Source organism: Bombina bombina, chromosome 1 (assembly GCF_027579735.1).
Source record: "Bombina bombina isolate aBomBom1 chromosome 1, aBomBom1.pri, whole genome shotgun sequence".
In the NCBI taxonomy this organism is placed as follows: Eukaryota; Metazoa; Chordata; class Amphibia; order Anura; family Bombinatoridae; genus Bombina; species Bombina bombina.
Window position 1 is genome coordinate 342,205,826 of NC_069499.1, and position 17,561 is coordinate 342,223,386.

A 17,561-nucleotide genomic window follows, 5' to 3' on the forward strand; every position below is an offset into this window, starting at 1 on the left:
CTTTGAATGTCTTTTTTACATTCAGGGGTAGGCCAATTCTTAACAGCATCTATCTTATTATCCTCCATGCTAATGCCCGAAGCACTGATGCAATAACCAAGGAAAGTTATGCTATTGGAGTTGAAGATGCACTTCTCAGCCTTGGCATATAAGGAGTTGCTTCTCAATCTGCTAAGGACTTGTCTGACATGTGATATATGTTCAGGTAGGGTCTTGGAATAGATTAATATGTCATCCAAGTAAATAACAAGATAGACATCCAGGATATCCTTAAAGATATCATTAATCAAATACTGGAAATTGGCGGGAGCATTACAGAGTCCGAATGGCATGACGGTGTATTCAAACAACCCGTAACGGGTCCGGAACGCCGTCAGCCATTCGTCTCCAGATCTTACTCGAATTAAATTATAGGCTCCTCTAAGGTCAAGCTTGGTAAAGAATTTAGCTCCCTGTAGTCTCTCAATAAGCTCCGGAATCAGTGGGAGAGGATAACGATTCTTTACTGTCCTTTTATTTAGTTGTCTATAATCGATTATCGGGCGTAAAGATCCCGCTCCTGCTGGGGATGTAGAAGGACGGATAAAGCCTTTCCTTAGGTTATCATCAAGGTATGTTTTCAAGTGGTCTAGTTCAGGTTTTGACAATGGAAAGATGTGTCCATAAGGGATATCTGATCCTGGGAGGAGCTTGATAGGACAGTCATACTTCCTATGTGGAGGAAGTTTTTCAGACTCTTTTTTACTAAAAACGTCATTGAAGTCAGCATACTCCTGAGGTATGTCAAATTCTAAAGGGTTCTCTATAGTATGCAGTATAAGTGGTGGGAAACAAGTTGTCTTACAGTAGTGAGAGTTAAAACAAATGGAGAATGGTGACCAGACTATACAGGGGTTGTGTAGTGATAGCCAGTTTAACCCTAGAATGATGGGTACAATGGGGGATGAAATGACATCAAAGGTTTGAAATTCCCTATGATGGTCTTGTGTCACTACAAGTAAAGGTACAGTTTCATACATTACGGGGCCTGAGGCCATATTATTACCATCAATAACTCGCAAATACACAGGAGTCTGCTTTTTCACCAAAGGTATTTTATTATCCTTAGTATATTGTACATCAATATAGTTTGCAGTTGCTCCTGAATCAATGATCCCACTGGCGTTGAGGCGACATTGGTCCCACTGTAAAAGAAGTGGGAATTTATGGTAGGTTGTAGCAGAGGTATAACTACCAAAACATTCAGTATGTGACATTGTCTTACCGCAGTTCTGTCGCTGAAGCGCAGGACAGTCCTTAACCCCATGTTCCTCTGCTGCACAATACATGCAGAGATTTTGACTGCGGCGTCTTAGTTTCTCCTGTGCTGTAAGCGGTCCTTTCACAAACCCAATGTCCATGGGCTCAGTGGGGGGCTTTATTGGTGGTATGTGTGCAGGGGTATGGGTATGACGTTTTTGAGTGGTGTCCTGGTAAGACCTTTCCTGTTGCCTTTCCCTAAGGCGTATATCAATAGTGATACTGAGATTTATTAATTCTTCTAAGTTAGGGGGGAAGGTCAACTCGAGATAACTCATCTTTAATACCATCAGACAAGCCTAGTCGAAATTGATTCCTTAGAGAAAGGTTATTCCATTGGCTATCTTTTGCCCATTTCTTAAATTCAGTGATATACTCCTCTACATATCTTTTCTTTTGCTTCAATGACCTCATGGCATTTTCGGCAGTCATTTGTTTATAAGGATCATCATACAACTGGGCTAAGGCGGTAAAGAAAGCATCTAATGAATTGAGTATGTTATCATTTGTTTCAAAAAAACTGTTTGCCCAGCTCCTGGGCTCACCTCTAAGAAAAGATATGGTTGTTAGAACCTTTACTCTATCTGTGGGATATGTCTGTGGTTTTAGGGTAAACAAAAGAAAACATGCATTTCTAAAATCTCTGAATTGTGTTCTATCACCTTTAAATAATTCAGGGAGACTGACTTGTGGTTCTATAGCATGAATTTTTGTTTCTACAATATCTTTAATATAAGCTTTTAAATTATCATTTTCTGCCTTTAGGGTATTTAACCCATCAGTGAGTAAATCTACCCTATGACTAAGGGTTTGCATGTGTGCAGTTAACTCAGCTGGGTCCATGCTTATTTTTTCTGGCGTAGTATTCTGTCAGGATTTATGTCTTGCCGTATCCTGTAAGGCAAGGAATTTATTTTCAAGAACCACAACTGCTGAGTAAAAAGGAAAAAACTTTAAATAGTATGGGCGCGATCCGATATCGATCGCAGTTTTAGCTTGCAACTGGAGCTATCCTATATAAGTCGCCGTCAGATGCTAACGTGCCGTAAGTCTGACAAACCAGCGATATCCAGAAATCTGCGCAAGTACAAATTTCTGGCGTCGCCAGTGACTTGCGGCACGTTAGAAACTGCCGGCGCCTATAAAACCTGACTAAAGTCTAAAACACCCGCACTGTCTAACACGCCTCCCTAACATAGCCCGACAAGTCTAACACGCCTCCCTAACAAAGCCCGACACGTCTAACCCTCTATCCGCTATCCCCCCTCACTATCCTAACAATAAAAAAGCTATTAACCCCTAAACCGCCGCTCCCGTACCCCGCCGCAACCTAATAAAGTTATTAACCCCTAAACCGTCGCTCCCGTACCCCGCCGCCAGCTATATTATATCTATAACCCCCTAAAGTGAGCCCCTAACACTGCCCCCATCTATATTAAAATTATTAACCCCTAATGTAAGCCCCTTACACCGCCGCCATCTCTATTAAAATGATTAACCCCTAATTTAATCTACCTACCCCGCCGCCAGCTATATTATCTCTATTAACCCTAAGTATATTATAGTTAATATAGGTATTACATTATATATATTAACTATATTAACCCTAATTATATTAGGGTTAATATAGTTAATATAGTTACTATAGTATTTATATTAACTATATTAACTCTATCTAACCCTAACACCCCTAACTAAATTTATATTAAATTAATCTAATTCATTTATAAACTAAAATGTTCCTATTTAAATCTAAATACTTACCTATAAAATAAACCCTAAGATAGCTACAATATAATTAATAATTACATTGTAGCTATGTTAGGGTTAATATTTATTTTACAGGTAAATTGCTAATTATTTTAACTAGGTATAATAGCTATTAAATAGTTATTAACTATTTAATATCTACCTAGTTAAAATAATTACCCAATTACCTGTAAAATAAATCCTAACCTAAGTTACAAATACACCTACACTATCAATAAATTAAATAAACTACAAACATCTATCTAAAAATACAATTAAATTAACTAAACTAAATTACAAAAAAAACAAACACTAAATTACAAAAAATAAAAAAAGATTACAAGATTTTTAAGCTAATTACACCTATTCTAAGCCCCCTAATAAAATAATAAACCCCCAAAATAAAAAAAAATTCCCTGCCCTATTCTAAATTAAACAAATTTCAAAGCTCTTTACCTTACCAGCCCTTAAAAGGGCCTTTTGTGGGGCATGCCCCAAAGAATTCAGCTCTTTTGCATACAAATACAATACCCCCCCCCATTACAACCCACCACCCACATACCCCTATTCTAAAACCACCCAAACCCCCCTTAAAAAAGCCTAACACTACCCCCCTGAAGATCTCCCTACCTTGTCTTCACCACACCGGGCCGAACTCCTGATCTGATCCGGGCGATGTCTTCCTCCAAGCGGCAAAGAAGAATTCTTCCTCCGGCGATGTCTTCCTCCAAGCGGCAAAGAAGAATTCTTCCTCCGGCGACGTCTTCCTCCAAGCGGCAGCAAAGTCTTCATTCTTCCGGCGGCATCTTCAATCTTCTTTCTTCGCTCCGCCGCCGCGGAGCATCCATCCCGGCCGACTACTGAACTACGAATGAGGTACCTTTAAATGACGTCATCCAAGATGGCGTCCGCCGAATTCCGATTGGCTGATAGGATTCTATCAGCCAATCGGAATTAAGTTAGAAAAATCTGATTGGCTGATTGAATCAGCCAATCAGATTCAAGTTCAATCCGATTGGCTGATCCAATCAGCCAATCAGATTGAGCTCGCATTCTATTGGCTGTTCCGATCAGCCAATAGAATGCGAGCTCAATCTGATTGGCTGATTGGATCAGCCAATCGGATTGAACTTGAATCTGATTGGCTGATTCAATCAGCCAATCAGATTTTTCTAACTTAATTCCGATTGGCTGATAGAATCCTATCAGCCAATCGGAATTCGGCGGACGCCATCTTGGATGACGTCATTTAAAGGTACCTCATTCGTAGTTCAGTAGTCGGCCGGGATGGATGCTCCGCGGTGGCGGAGCGAAGAAAGAAGATTGAAGATGCCGCCGGAAGAATGAAGACTTTGCTGCCGCTTGGAGGAAGACGTCGCCGGAGGAAGAATTCTTCTTTGCCGCTTGGAGGAAGACATCGCCGGAGGAAGAATTCTTCTTTGCCGCTTGGAGGAAGACATCGCCCGGATCGGATCAGGAGTTCGGCCCGGTGTGGTGAGACAAGGTAGGGAGATCTTCAGGGGGGTAGTGTTAGGCTTTTTTAAGGGGGGTTTGGGTGGTTTTAGAATAGGGGTATGTGGGTGGTGGGTTGTAATGGGGGGGGGGGTATTGTATTTGTATGCAAAAGAGCTGAATTCTTTGGGGCATGCCCCACAAAAGGCCCTTTTAAGGGCTGGTAAGGTAAAGAGCTTTGAAATTTGTTTAATTTAGAATAGGGCAGGGAATTTTTTTTATTTTGGGGGTTTATTATTTTATTAGGGGGCTTAGAATAGGTGTAATTAGCTTAAAAATCTTTTTTTTATTTTTTGTAATTTAGTGTTTGTTTGTTTTTTTTGTAATTTAGTTTAGTTAATTTAATTGTATTTTTAGATAGATGTTTGTAGTTTATTTAATTTATTGATAGTGTAGGTGTATTTGTAATTTAGGTTAGGATTTATTTTACAGGTAATTGGGTAATTATTTTAACTAGGTAGATATTAAATAGTTAATAACTATTTAATAGCTATTATACCTAGTTAAAATAATTAACAATTTACCTGTAAAATAAATATTAACCCTAACATAGCTACAATGTAATTATTAATTATATTGTAGCTATCTTAGGGTTTATTTTATAGGTAAGTATTTAGATTTAAATAGGAACATTTTAGTTTATAAATGAATTAGATTAATTTAATATAAATTTAGTTAGGGGTGTTAGGGTTAGATAGAGTTAATATAGTAACTATATTAACTATATTAACCCTAATATAATTAGGGTTAATATAGTTAATATATATAATGTAATACCTATATTAACTATAATATACTTAGGGTTAATATAGATAATATAGCTGGCGGCGGGGTAGGTAGATTAAATAAGGGGTTAATCATTTTAATAGAGATGGCGGCGGTGTAAGTGGCTTACATTAGGGGTTAATAATATTAATATAGCTGGCGGCGGTATAGGGGGATTAGATTAGGGGTTAATCATTTTTATATAGGTGGCGGCGGTGTAAGGGGTCAGATTAGGGGATAGATAAGGTAGATGACAGCGGTGTAAGGGGTTCTAATTAGGGGATAGATAAGGTAGATGGCGGCGGTTTTAGGGGCTCACAGTAGGGGGTTAGTTTATGTAGATGGCGGCGGGGTCCGGGAGCGGCTGTTTAGGGGTTAATAACTTTATTAGGGATTTCGGGGGGGGGGGTCGCGGTTGACAGGTAGATAGACATTGCGCATGCGTTAGGTGTTAGGTTTATTTTAGAAGATCGCGGTTGACAGGGAGATAGACATTGCGCATGCGTTAGGTGTTAGGTTTATTTTAGCAGCCAGTTTAGGGAGTTACGGGGCTCCAATAGTCAGCGTAAGGCTTCTTACGGCTGCTTTTTGTGGCGAGGTGAAAATGGAGTAAGTTTTCTCCATTTTCGCCACGTAAGTCCTTACGCTGCATATTGGATACCAAACTGCGCTGGTTTGGTATACCTGCCTATAGCCCAAAAAACTACGGGCCGTATATATGTGATACCAAACCCGCGCAAATATTGGCGTCGCCTGCTTTTGCGGGCGACGATTTTTATCGGATCGACCCCTATGTGTGTTGTTCAAAGAATACTGGGAATTATCATTAATTACTATCAGAGTAAAAGATAATCCCAGACATCATAGTTCAGTTATTAGCAGGGGTTAATGGTGATTACCCTACAGCTGCCACCTGTGAGTAAACACTAAACAATTGCAGCAGTGTAACACATAGAAACCCCAGTATGGATACATAGAAAAATATATTTACAAACTAGTTTGGAATTTCAGTAGTACTGGCAATAAAAAGAGATCAGGCAAAAGGCTAAATAATAAGTAACTAACTTTAGTGAGCATTATTAAGATAGCTAGTTAAAGTTGGCTCAGATGGATTTAGCAATTGCATATACATATGATAAACAAAAGTCAGGTATGCTCATATATTATTTGAGTCACAGGAGAGTGAATGTTGAGAGCAGGTCTTACTTGAGAAATTATTTGAGGGTCCGCAGGAATTAGGAGCTTGCAAGTCCTGGCAGTCTGGGAGACAGTGCAGCTGAACAGTGTGTTGCTGCTGTGTGAAGCAGAAAGGCGTGTGACGTCACCGCTCTGTGAAATCCGGTACTGACAGGCAAAAAAGGCAGAGGCAGACTTGTTTTGCAGAGAAGGTAGGCTTGGCTGTAGCAGTCCTATAGCAAAAGACTCCAATACTAAGCAACTAGGAGAGTGTGGTAAGGAGTTATATAGAGCTGAAGCAGGATAGACACTCCCATATTTAAAGGGACATGACAGCGACCCATGGTAACTATGTTGTGTTAATTAGTAATGTCCTTAGCATTTTAATAGCTGTTACTCATACTCACCCTATCGGTGGAGGTCTATATGGCCTGCATGATTACCCTTACAAAATATAATAACCAAACATATGCTCTGGGACCCATGGTAAGTAGGTTGTGTTAAGTAGTACTGTTCTTTGCAGTTTAATACCTGTTACAACACCAAATGGTGGCAGGTCTATCTGGCCTTCATGATTAGATGCCAACCCCAAAAAAAGCTGAGTGGTCTTAGACTAACACCCATGGCTAACTCAGTTGTTTCAATTAGTACTATTCTTAGCACTTTAATCCCTGTTACGGGTGGTCTACATGGCCATCATGATTAGCCGAACAGAATACTACAATCCAACCTTTGCTCAGTCTTCATAGGCCCTTCATTGGCTGTATTTTGATAGTACAGTTCTTATTATTTTTATAGCTGATACAACACCGAATGGTGGCAGCTCTATATGGCCTGCATGATTAGCCACACCCAAAACAAAAATAAATCCAAGCGGTCTTGGATTAACACCCATGGCTAACTCTGTTGTTTCATGTAGTACTATTCTTAGCACTTTCATCTCATCATCCCTGTTACTTCAAGGACTCTCAGTGGTGGTCTACATGGCCATCATGATTAGCCTAACCAAATACTACAATCCAACCTTGGCTCAGTCTTCATAAGGCCCTTCATTGGCTGTATTTTGGTAGTACTGTTCTTATTAGTTTAATACTTGATACAACACCGAATGGTGGCAGCTCTTTATGGCCTGCATGATTAGCCGCACCCAAAGCCAAAAAAAAAGCCAAGCGGTCTTGCACTAACACCCATGGCTAACTCTGTTGTTTCAAGTTGTACTATTCTTAGAACTTTCATCTCATCCCTGTTACTTCCAGGACTCTCGGTGGTGGTCTACATGGCCATCATGATTACCCTCACCAAAATATAACAATACGTGCGTGCAGGGAACCATCGTAAGGTTACTTCCTTTCGCAAAATTGAGTATAACAGTTGCAGGCAGAGGTTCTGACCCTGCATTATGGCTGCACCTCTACCTAAAAGAGGCATGCGTTACAGAGTCTGTGGCAGGGTCGGCTCCAGAACAAATGAAATGGGGGGGCATTTTTTTTTCACGAGGGGGCACACATTTACAAAGCATGTATGAGAGTCAAAATAAGAGCAGACCTACATATTCTGCAGGAAAGTGTAGCTTCTGACTGGCTTATCCCCCACTATTAACATTTGGAGAATATGTGCTAAATCCCTAGGTAAAAGAATGAAGTCTAAATCCTATGCAGTGCACTAAAACAGAGCCATTAAACTTGAGACCCCCAGTGCAATAGCTCCTTAAAAACAATTCACCCCTTAATCACCCTGATCTCAAATCTCAATCATGTCCCCTAAACAGCCATGCACCCCAAACCCCCCAATGCAATTAACTCCTTTGTTTGCAATAGCAGTGAGGATACTAGGTTTTCAGGTACTGGAAATTTTGTAGATTAGATATGAGAAAAAAAAAAAAAAAAAAAAATATATATATATATATATATATATATATATATATATTTATATAAAAAGACAGTTTATGGCCTTGCAAGACAAATTGTTAGGATGTGTTTATTCAGCTGCATTAAAAGCATTTCCGAGTGTCACTAACAAAACATGTCAAGCAATTCAGACTCTCAATAATAATGAAATGGCATCCAATCCATCAGCTGACAGCACACACAAGCAATAGGACACATGAATAACACAGGTATGTGCACATACATCCTACAGGCAATATAATGAGCCAAGCTGCACACAGTTATGTATTCAAGCACATACAGTAAATGGCAAATTCCTGATACCTTTAACAAACCTTAGAGCTGACACGTAACATCCCTATTAGATCACAATGTACTATAGCAATGCTTATGCTTTTTGTATTATTATTATTTAGGAACCAACTTTCTAACCAATAAATACCAGGACAAGACATTAAAATTAAATTCATATAAATGGGATATGGGATGAAGTCAGCCTGCAATGTTTTATTTTGTTTTTTGAATCAGCCCTAAGCCCTTGCATGTGGGAGGAAAGTTTGCAACAGAGGAGAGGGAGAGCTGGAACTCATTAACTTGCCTTACATAGCTGGGCTGGGGGTAACAGAGACAGCACATAGTGTGATAACAAGAGACTGCCCTGAGCACAGACAGCACATAGTGTGATAACAAGAGACTGCCCTGAGCACAGACAGCACATAGTGTGATAACAAGAGACTGCCCTGAGCACAGACAGCACATAGTGTGATAACAAGAGACTGCCCTGAGCACAGACAGCACATAGTGTGATAACAAGAGACTGCCCTGAGCACAGACAGCACATAGTGTGATAACAAGAGACTGCCCTGAGCACAGACAGCACATAGTGTGATAACAAGAGACTGCCCTGAGCACAGACAGCACATAGTGTGATAACAAGAGACTGCCCTGAGCACAGACAGCACATAGACAAAGCAATGTGAGATCTCCATAATAACATATAGTGATTTCTTATTAAAAGGAGACTGCAGAGAAGTGAAAGTAACTACTGAAGACAATTAGTACTGAAATTAATAAGTGGATTTACATTATACAGAGGCAGGGGCTGCTTGTAAAAGGCAACACAGTTACCTGACATCAGATGGTCACAGAGAGAGAGAGAACTATGCCCTGATAGTAATGGGAGAAAAGAACAGCTATACACAGGAAAGAAACAGGACCCACATACCAAAGCTTAGACCTGCTGAGCTCAATACACATGATTCTAGGCAGCACCTCGCTCAGGGCACACCACCAGCAATACCAGAGAGGACTGGAGTTGGGAGAGCAGTGATAGAGAGGCACTCAGGTACAGAAACTAAAGAAAATAAACAAACAGAGGGCGGGGGAGTGGGACAGATACAACAAATATGTGATCGATCACATATTTGTTGTATCTGTCCCACTCCCCCGCCCTCTGTTTGTTTATTTTCTTTGGTTTCCGTGGATCTGTTAGTAAGTGCAGGCAGGGAGGGTGACCGGCTGTGACCCGCACTAAATAAGTAATGACACTGACAGGCACGCATTCAGCTAAGCATAAGGTGACCAGATTTTTAAAATGAAATCCGGGGATATTTTTATTTTTTTAATTGGCAAATGGTAAAAAACTATTTTATTAGCATATTTATAAGTTATTTATTAAACTGACAACTGAGTTGTAACCAGGGGTCAAGTCATAGAAAAAAATTGTGGAAATTCACCAGGATTTCCTCACACTCATAGTTAATATTGTTTTATACACAACTTTGTCAAGAGTGTTGATGGTCTAGTATGTTGCTGTCTATTTAAATGTAAACACACACACACATTCTCACTCCCCCCCCCACACACACACACTCTCACTCTCTTCCACACACACATTTTCACTCTCCCACACACACTCTCCAACACACTCTCTCACACGCACACACTCTCTCCCGCACACACTCGCTCTCCCTCCACCACACACTCTCTCCTCCACACACACACACTCCCCCACACACACACACTCTCCCACACACACACACACACACTCTCCCACACACACACACACACTCTCCCACACACACACACACACTCTCCCACACACACACACACACTCTCCCACACACACACACACACTCTCCCACACACACACACACACTCTCCCACACACACACTCTCCCCCACACACTCTCCCCCACACACTCTCCCCCACACACACACACACTCTCCCACACACACACACTCTCCCACACACTCTCCCACACACACACACACTCTCTCTCTCTCCCACACACACAAACTCACACACATTTCCTAGACAACAATTGATTATGCAAAATAATGCAAGAACCTAAACTTTAATACCAAATCTTCAATTAATTGAAACTAAGTACTGCAATTTAAAAGAATGAAGAAAACCTTGGCTTTGGGAGTATTCATGAGCACTATGAGTTTAGTGGGGGGATTTTATATGCCAAAAGCCCCCTTTTATTGGTGTCAGCAAAAGTTTCTGTTTTAAAAAATAAAAGCCCCTGTTTTCATTGGAGTGGCACGTGGAAGGGGTGTTCATTTGCTGATCCTCACATTTATGGAACCCACATTCCTCTCATCAGAAGAAAAATACTAATGCCTGATTTTTCCTTTTTTTTTTTTTTGTACATTTATTATATTTGGTATTTGTTGTCATATGTATACCTATTGGAAATACTAATTAATACCACAATATATTCAGACTTAGCTGGTGTAGCCTCAGCTAATGTGTATTAAATTCTGCTTGCTAGCCAATGAATCATCAGGGGACCTCTCCCAGAGTATAGCCCTTCTCATTTTACAATATATTTAAACAAACAAAAGACAAACAGGGAGCACAGGTATAGAGCTAGCCTCAGCATAGACAGATCACACAAATGTAGTATGCAGCAGCACAACATCAATGTTTTCTTCACAGACAGCTTCTTGATTAATGATGATGACCTGTGCACTCTGAAGTAGGCAGAGTTTGTAGTATCCGTTTTCAGGGCAGCAAGAGAATAACAGACTTAACCCCTGCAAAGGGATTCTACTCACCCCCAGCACAATGTTCCCGCGCACCTTAGTGAAGCAAACAGTTTTCAGAAGCTACACACTGCAGGGTGGATCACATGACCGCAATAACAGGCAAGCTAAAGGGGAGGGGATTGCCCTCATTACAAAACCACATCAAGCAATTACCATGTCAGCTCAGTATAACTAGCTGCAAAGCCTGTGACACTTTCTTATGTAAACAGTAAACACTTTTAGTTGTGACAGTGTTCTCACTAAGCTGAGCACATTTCAGAATTGTTTGCTTGCATAAACATACTTATGTGTGCTTCAGTGTCTTAGCCAGGGTGCTGCCATCGCAAATCTACCTGCTCTGTGCTTCTTGCTGGGTGAGGGGAAAGCCAGGGAGGGAAGCAGAGTGCACAGCGAGTGGAATAGTCTCAGCTAGTTCTGTAGCAGTTAACTACGCCCCTTTTTAAGGTAGCACCAGTCACTCTGAATGTTCTCTGCACGCTTCTGGAGTAAGGGAGTTTACGTTTCCTGTCCTGTGTACCCTGACATGTGGCAACACTCAGGGGGCTGTCTTCCCGGGGACATAATTTGTCAGGGGACAGTATCCTCAATCCGGGCACGTCTGGTCACCCTAGCTAAGCAGGAGGGAGTATTAGAGGACTTGGGGAGGGAGGCTAATAATAGCTCTTACCTTATCATCTGTTGATGCCTGTTTCCTAAAATTCCTCTGCTCCAGCACGGCTGTCTGCGTGCAGTCAGGGCTCAGACTCAGAGCAAATGTGCGCGCCAAAAGTAGCCAGCCAATAGGAAAAGCTTCTGGCTGAGCTGCACCAATGAATCTATTTTTTGATGAGCTGAAGCAATGGGCTGAGAGTCTGAGACCTGACTGACTGCACATTGTGACATTTGAGCATGCACAAGGGCCCCGCCCCCAGAAAAGTTGCGGGGCAAAAAAAATAAAAATAAATTAAGTAAAACAATTTAAAAAAAATAATTTTAACAAATCCTGTGTTTTGAGGGGGCACAGCATTCCATTTGGGTGGGCATTGCCCCCCAAAGCCCCCCCTTGGAGCCGACCCTGGTCTGTGGGCATGTATGCAAAGAGCTGGCCTGCCTAAAAAGAGGAGCAAGGCTTTACAGGTTGTTCTCCTTCAGCCGTTTTATAAGCTGTCCCACGGCCACGACCCTCAACAACCACAACAGAATGAAACACCACATATGCCATCCTTTTGAACAACAGAGTACAGGTATGTCATTGATTTTAGTTACACGGCGATATTTATTATGAACCGTGAAATTGAAAAAAAAAACATGATTGGACACCCAGTACAGTACAGGTCGTTCTCCTTCGGCCTTTTTAGAATAATTAATTTTAATTAGTAACTATACTGTGACAACAATTATGATTGGTGTAAATAGTTGGCAAGACGGCCTGGCACAAAAGGCTGGCAGGCAGGAGGTAAATGCAATTCAAGGACACTAGGAGACTGAATACTGACAGTCAAAACAGTGATGATTGACAATTTTTGCAATACTGTTAAAAGAAATATGATTGCTGGCAATAATTGGCTAGGTGGGCCTGGCACACAGCAGGCTGCAAGGCAGGAGGAAAGTGCAATTCAATGGAACGAGCAAACTGAGGATTCAGAACAAATATTACCAAAAATTTTAAATTTTAATTATTAAGAATACTGTGACAACAAATATGATTGGTGTAAATATTTTGAAAGTAGGCCTGGCACACAGGCTTGGAAGGCAGTAGAAAAGTGCAATTCAATGGCACGAGCAAACTGAGGATTAAGATCAACAATCAAATTTTTTTTAATTTTAATTAGTAACTATACTGTGACAACAATTATGATTGGTGTAAATAGTTGGCTAGACAGCCTGGCACAAAACGCTGGCAGGCAGGAGGTAAATGCAATTCAATGGCACTAGGAGACTGAATATTTGCAGTCCAAAAAATTATGATTTTTATTTTTTTATATACTGTTACAAGAATTATGATTGGTTCCACTAAAAGGCTAGTTGGGCCTGGAAAACACGCTGGCAGGCAGTAGGAAAGTGCAATTCAATGGCACGAGCAAACTGAGGAATCACAAGCGATCAATTTGGAATTTTAAAGATTAACAATACTTTTACAAAAACTAGGATTGGTGGCACTAATTGGCTAGTTTGTGCCTGGCACACAGGCTGCCAGGCAGGAGGAAACTGCAATTCAATGGCACTAGTAGACTGAATATTTGAAGTACAAAAAATTATGATTTTTAATTTTTTGGATACTGTTACAAGAATTATGATTGGTGCCACTAATTGGCTAGTTGGGCCTGGCAGATATGAGTTGTGGATGGTAGGTAGGGCAGCAATTTAACACAGTATGCTGTGTAAGTGACAAAAACACAGGCCTGATAGAAAATTAAGTTATATTACACTAGCAAAATATTTTAAAATTTTAGATTTTAATATTAAAATTATGTTAAGAAGTGCAATGCACATATGAGTGGTCGCACTGGCTGGCTGCTACGTAGGGCAGCAATTAACAACAGTATGCTGTGTAAATCAGACAGTTAGACACAGGCCTGATAGAAAATAAAATTAGATTACACTAGCATAATGATTTAAAGACTTTTTTTTGGGAATTTAAAGAAAAAGGTTAAGCACATACATATGAGTCGTGGCTGATAGCCTTGGAAGGGCAGCTATTAAAAACAGTAGGCTCTGTAAGTCAGATATACACACACGCCTGATAGAAAATACTATTAGATTACACTAGAAAAATTATTTAAATTATTTTTGGGGGGGGGAAATTAAAAAAAGGTTAAACACATATGAGTCGTGGCTCATAGACTAGGGAGGGCAGCAAGTAAACACAGTAGGCTCTGTATGTCAGCAAAACACACAGGCCTGATAGAAAATTATATTAGATTACACTATCAAACAAATTTAAACTTTTTTTTTATATATTTAAATTAAGGTGAAGAAGATATGAGTGCTGGGTGGCTGCCTGGCACAGACCAATTAACCAAAAGACTGAAAAAAAATGAGGTATATTAATGCTGAGTGACAGACACAGGCCTAATAGTAAATGTAATTAGATTACACTAGCAAAATATTTTTTTTATTTTTTTTTAAATTTAAAATAATGTTATAAATGGATATTAACACTGGTGGCTGGCACAGAGCAATGAACCAGAGTATATGCTGTGTGACACAGGCCTGATAGAAAATGAAAAAACATTACACTAGCAAAATAATTAAAAATTTTGGTTAGTTAAATTTAAACTAATGTTGTTAGGGAGATATCAGTGGTGGCAGTAATCACACCATATGCTGTGAGCCTTAAACACACAGCCTGAAAGCCAGGCAAATGCTAATAAAAAAAAATACGAAAAAAAAAAAAAAAATGGCACGAAATATAGCCCTAAAAAGGGCTTTTTGGGGTGCTGTGCTTGCAGCAGAGATGCGTGGAGTCCTTCTGGACTGTAGTGGACACTAAATACACTAGCCTAGCTATGTTTTCCTATTAATGTCAGGAGCAAAAACACAACACGTCCTCTCATTAAGAAAGCAAGGTCGTTATGAGTATAAAATGGCAGATTCCGAGTAGCTGGGAGGGTCTGTGAGGGAGTGTCTGATGTTGATTGGCTCTAATGTGTCAGACGGCTGTGACATACAGGGTCAAAGTTTCCTCAATGATGACACATAGGGGCGGATCGCCATGTGTTCGCCCACAAACGCGAACGCGAACAAGCTATGTTCGCTGTGATCCGTTCGCGGGCGAACAGTTCGGGACATCACTACACAAAAGAAGGGTAGGTGGTATGGCCCCAACAATTTGCCTGCTCTCCCAGCATCATTGATGCTATCAGTGGCATCACTAGGATTGGTGTCACCCGGCGCGGTACGTTATAGTTTCACCCCCCTCCCCCCAGAAAGCAGACACACACAAACACAAAAACACAGGCACACACACATACAAACACTCAGACACACTCAGACACACTTAAAAACACACTCAGATGCACAAACAAACACTCGGAAACACACTCAGACACACGCACAAAACACTGACATACACACAAAAATACTCAGGCACACACACAAACACTTAGACACACACACACACACACACACAAACACTCAGGCACACACACAGAAACACTCAGGCACACACACAAAAACACTCAGACACACACACAAAAACTCAGACACACACACATACAAAATATGTAAACTGCACTGCATTAATTATAAAGCTCATGCCTAGAGATGCTCCCTGGCTCAGCAGAGCATCAAATGAAAGATAAACAGAGCACTCTAAAAATAAATCACTAAAGAAAAGGTTTAGGCGCGCAAACTAAGAAAATTCTGCTCTCTGACTCTGTTCCAAGTCTGTCTGTGCACAGCCCCGGGCTGCGTGTCTACCGCTTCTTATGGCCAAGCACCTCTGCTCTCTGCCCCACCCCCAGACCCCCGCCTGCCCTCCCCTCCTACCTCTTCAGTGTGAACTTAGTGTACCGTAACCGAACCGGTCTGGTGGGCATCATACATGGCTCCTTTGCTTTAGAGACAGTGTCAGACAGTCATGCGGTCAGGTGCCAGGCATCCCCCTCATGATTTCCCAGTTCCCGATTAGAGAGACAGCACAGCAGTGAGTGACTCCACTGCTCCACACGCCACTGAGCAGTGAGCACAGATAGGCAGGCAGGTTTAGGCTAGCAGCGCAACTTCGCAAGCCCCACGGCACGTCCACAATATTCATACTGAAATTGGACAGTGGAGGAGCAAAATACAAACAAGCAAAAGCAGCCGGGAAAACTATTTGTGGAAATTGCAACGCTGGCTCAAAAAAATAAAGTGTCTACATTTCCAGCAGTTCCACTAATGTTCACAAATGCTGGCCCCTCTAATAAAAAAAAATATATGCATCTCTACATTGTATTTCTTTGAATTTCAATAAAATATAAATATAAATATATATATATATATATATATATATATATTTTGTGTGGTGTCACCCCCTGGAGGGTGTCACCCAGGTGCGGCCCACACCCCCTGCACCCCCCTAGTGACGCCACTGGAGGCTATACATAGTGAGGCTCACTCATGGAGTTTCACATGTGAACAGGGACAGCATGCATGAAATATTCACATCACAATGGTGGGCCCCTGGAGACAGACATGCAGTTGAAGCTGTGTGCTCTGCTTGCGTGATCTGTCTCCAGCAAAATCTAGGGATTTTGTGGAGATGCCAAAGGTCACACATTACAAATACGTCCTACTAGACACATTCTCAGGGTGGGTGGAAGCTTTTCCTTGCTAAAACAATTGCAAAAAGGCTGCTACAGGAGTTTATCCCCAGATATGGGTTATGTAGAATCTGCTAACTTTTAGTTACTGTTTCCTCACTAATATCTTTATCTTAGGAAATCAGGACGCTGCTTGATGAAATTATTTATTTTATTATACAGAAAATAAGTATTTACATAGAAACAAGTTACTGACTAATGTAAGGGAAGTAAAGGGAAGGGGGAGAGAGCGATGGAAGACATTATACCTATGAACCCCTAATATGCTGCCCCTAACATCGCCGACACCTACATAATATTTATTAACCCATAATCTGCCAATCAGATTCAAGTTCAGTCCGATTGGCTGATTTTTCCTACCCTAATTCCGATTGGCTGATAGAATCCTATCAGCCAATCGGAATTCGAGGGACGCCATCTTGGATGACGTCATTTAAAGGAAACTTCATTCGTCTAGTCGTCGGTCAAGAAGGATGTTCCGCACCAGAGGTCTTGAAGATGGAGCCGCTCCTAGTCGGATGGATGAAGATAGAAGATGCCGCTTGGATGAAGATGTCTGCCGGTCCGGATGTCCTCTTCTGCCCGGATAGGATGAAGACTTCTGCCGGTCTGGATGTCCTCTTCTGCCCCATCGGATGAAGACTTTGGCCCGGCTGGGTGAACACGACTCAAGGTAGGGAGATCTTCAAGGGGGTAGTGTTGTTTATTTAAGGGGGGTTTGGGTTAGAGTAGGGGTATGTTGGTGGTGGGTTTTAATGTTGGGGTGTTGCATTTTTTTTAAAGGCAAAAGAGCTGATTATTTTGGGGCATGCCCCACAAAAAGCCCTTTTAA

The 17,561-nt window shown here is 41.1% G+C and overlaps 1 protein-coding gene across 2 annotated transcripts in view; it reads right to left on the reverse strand.

The window, feature by feature from the left end:
- Window positions 1-12,333, reverse strand: part of LOC128645279 (sterol 26-hydroxylase, mitochondrial) — a 199,369-nt gene extending 187,036 nt beyond the window's left edge. The window contains exon 1 of one of the 2 annotated variants that reach the window (XM_053698138.1): window positions 12,112-12,333. In XM_053698138.1, coding sequence (XP_053554113.1) covers window positions 12,112-12,318 — 207 coding nt within the window. In that variant the 5' untranslated portion in view covers window positions 12,319-12,333. Of the gene's footprint in view, window positions 1-11,727; window positions 11,772-12,111 lie in introns of those variants that run through there. The other variant, XM_053698140.1, reaches the window with a different exon arrangement.
- Between the last annotated feature and the right edge of the window lie 5,228 nt (window positions 12,334-17,561).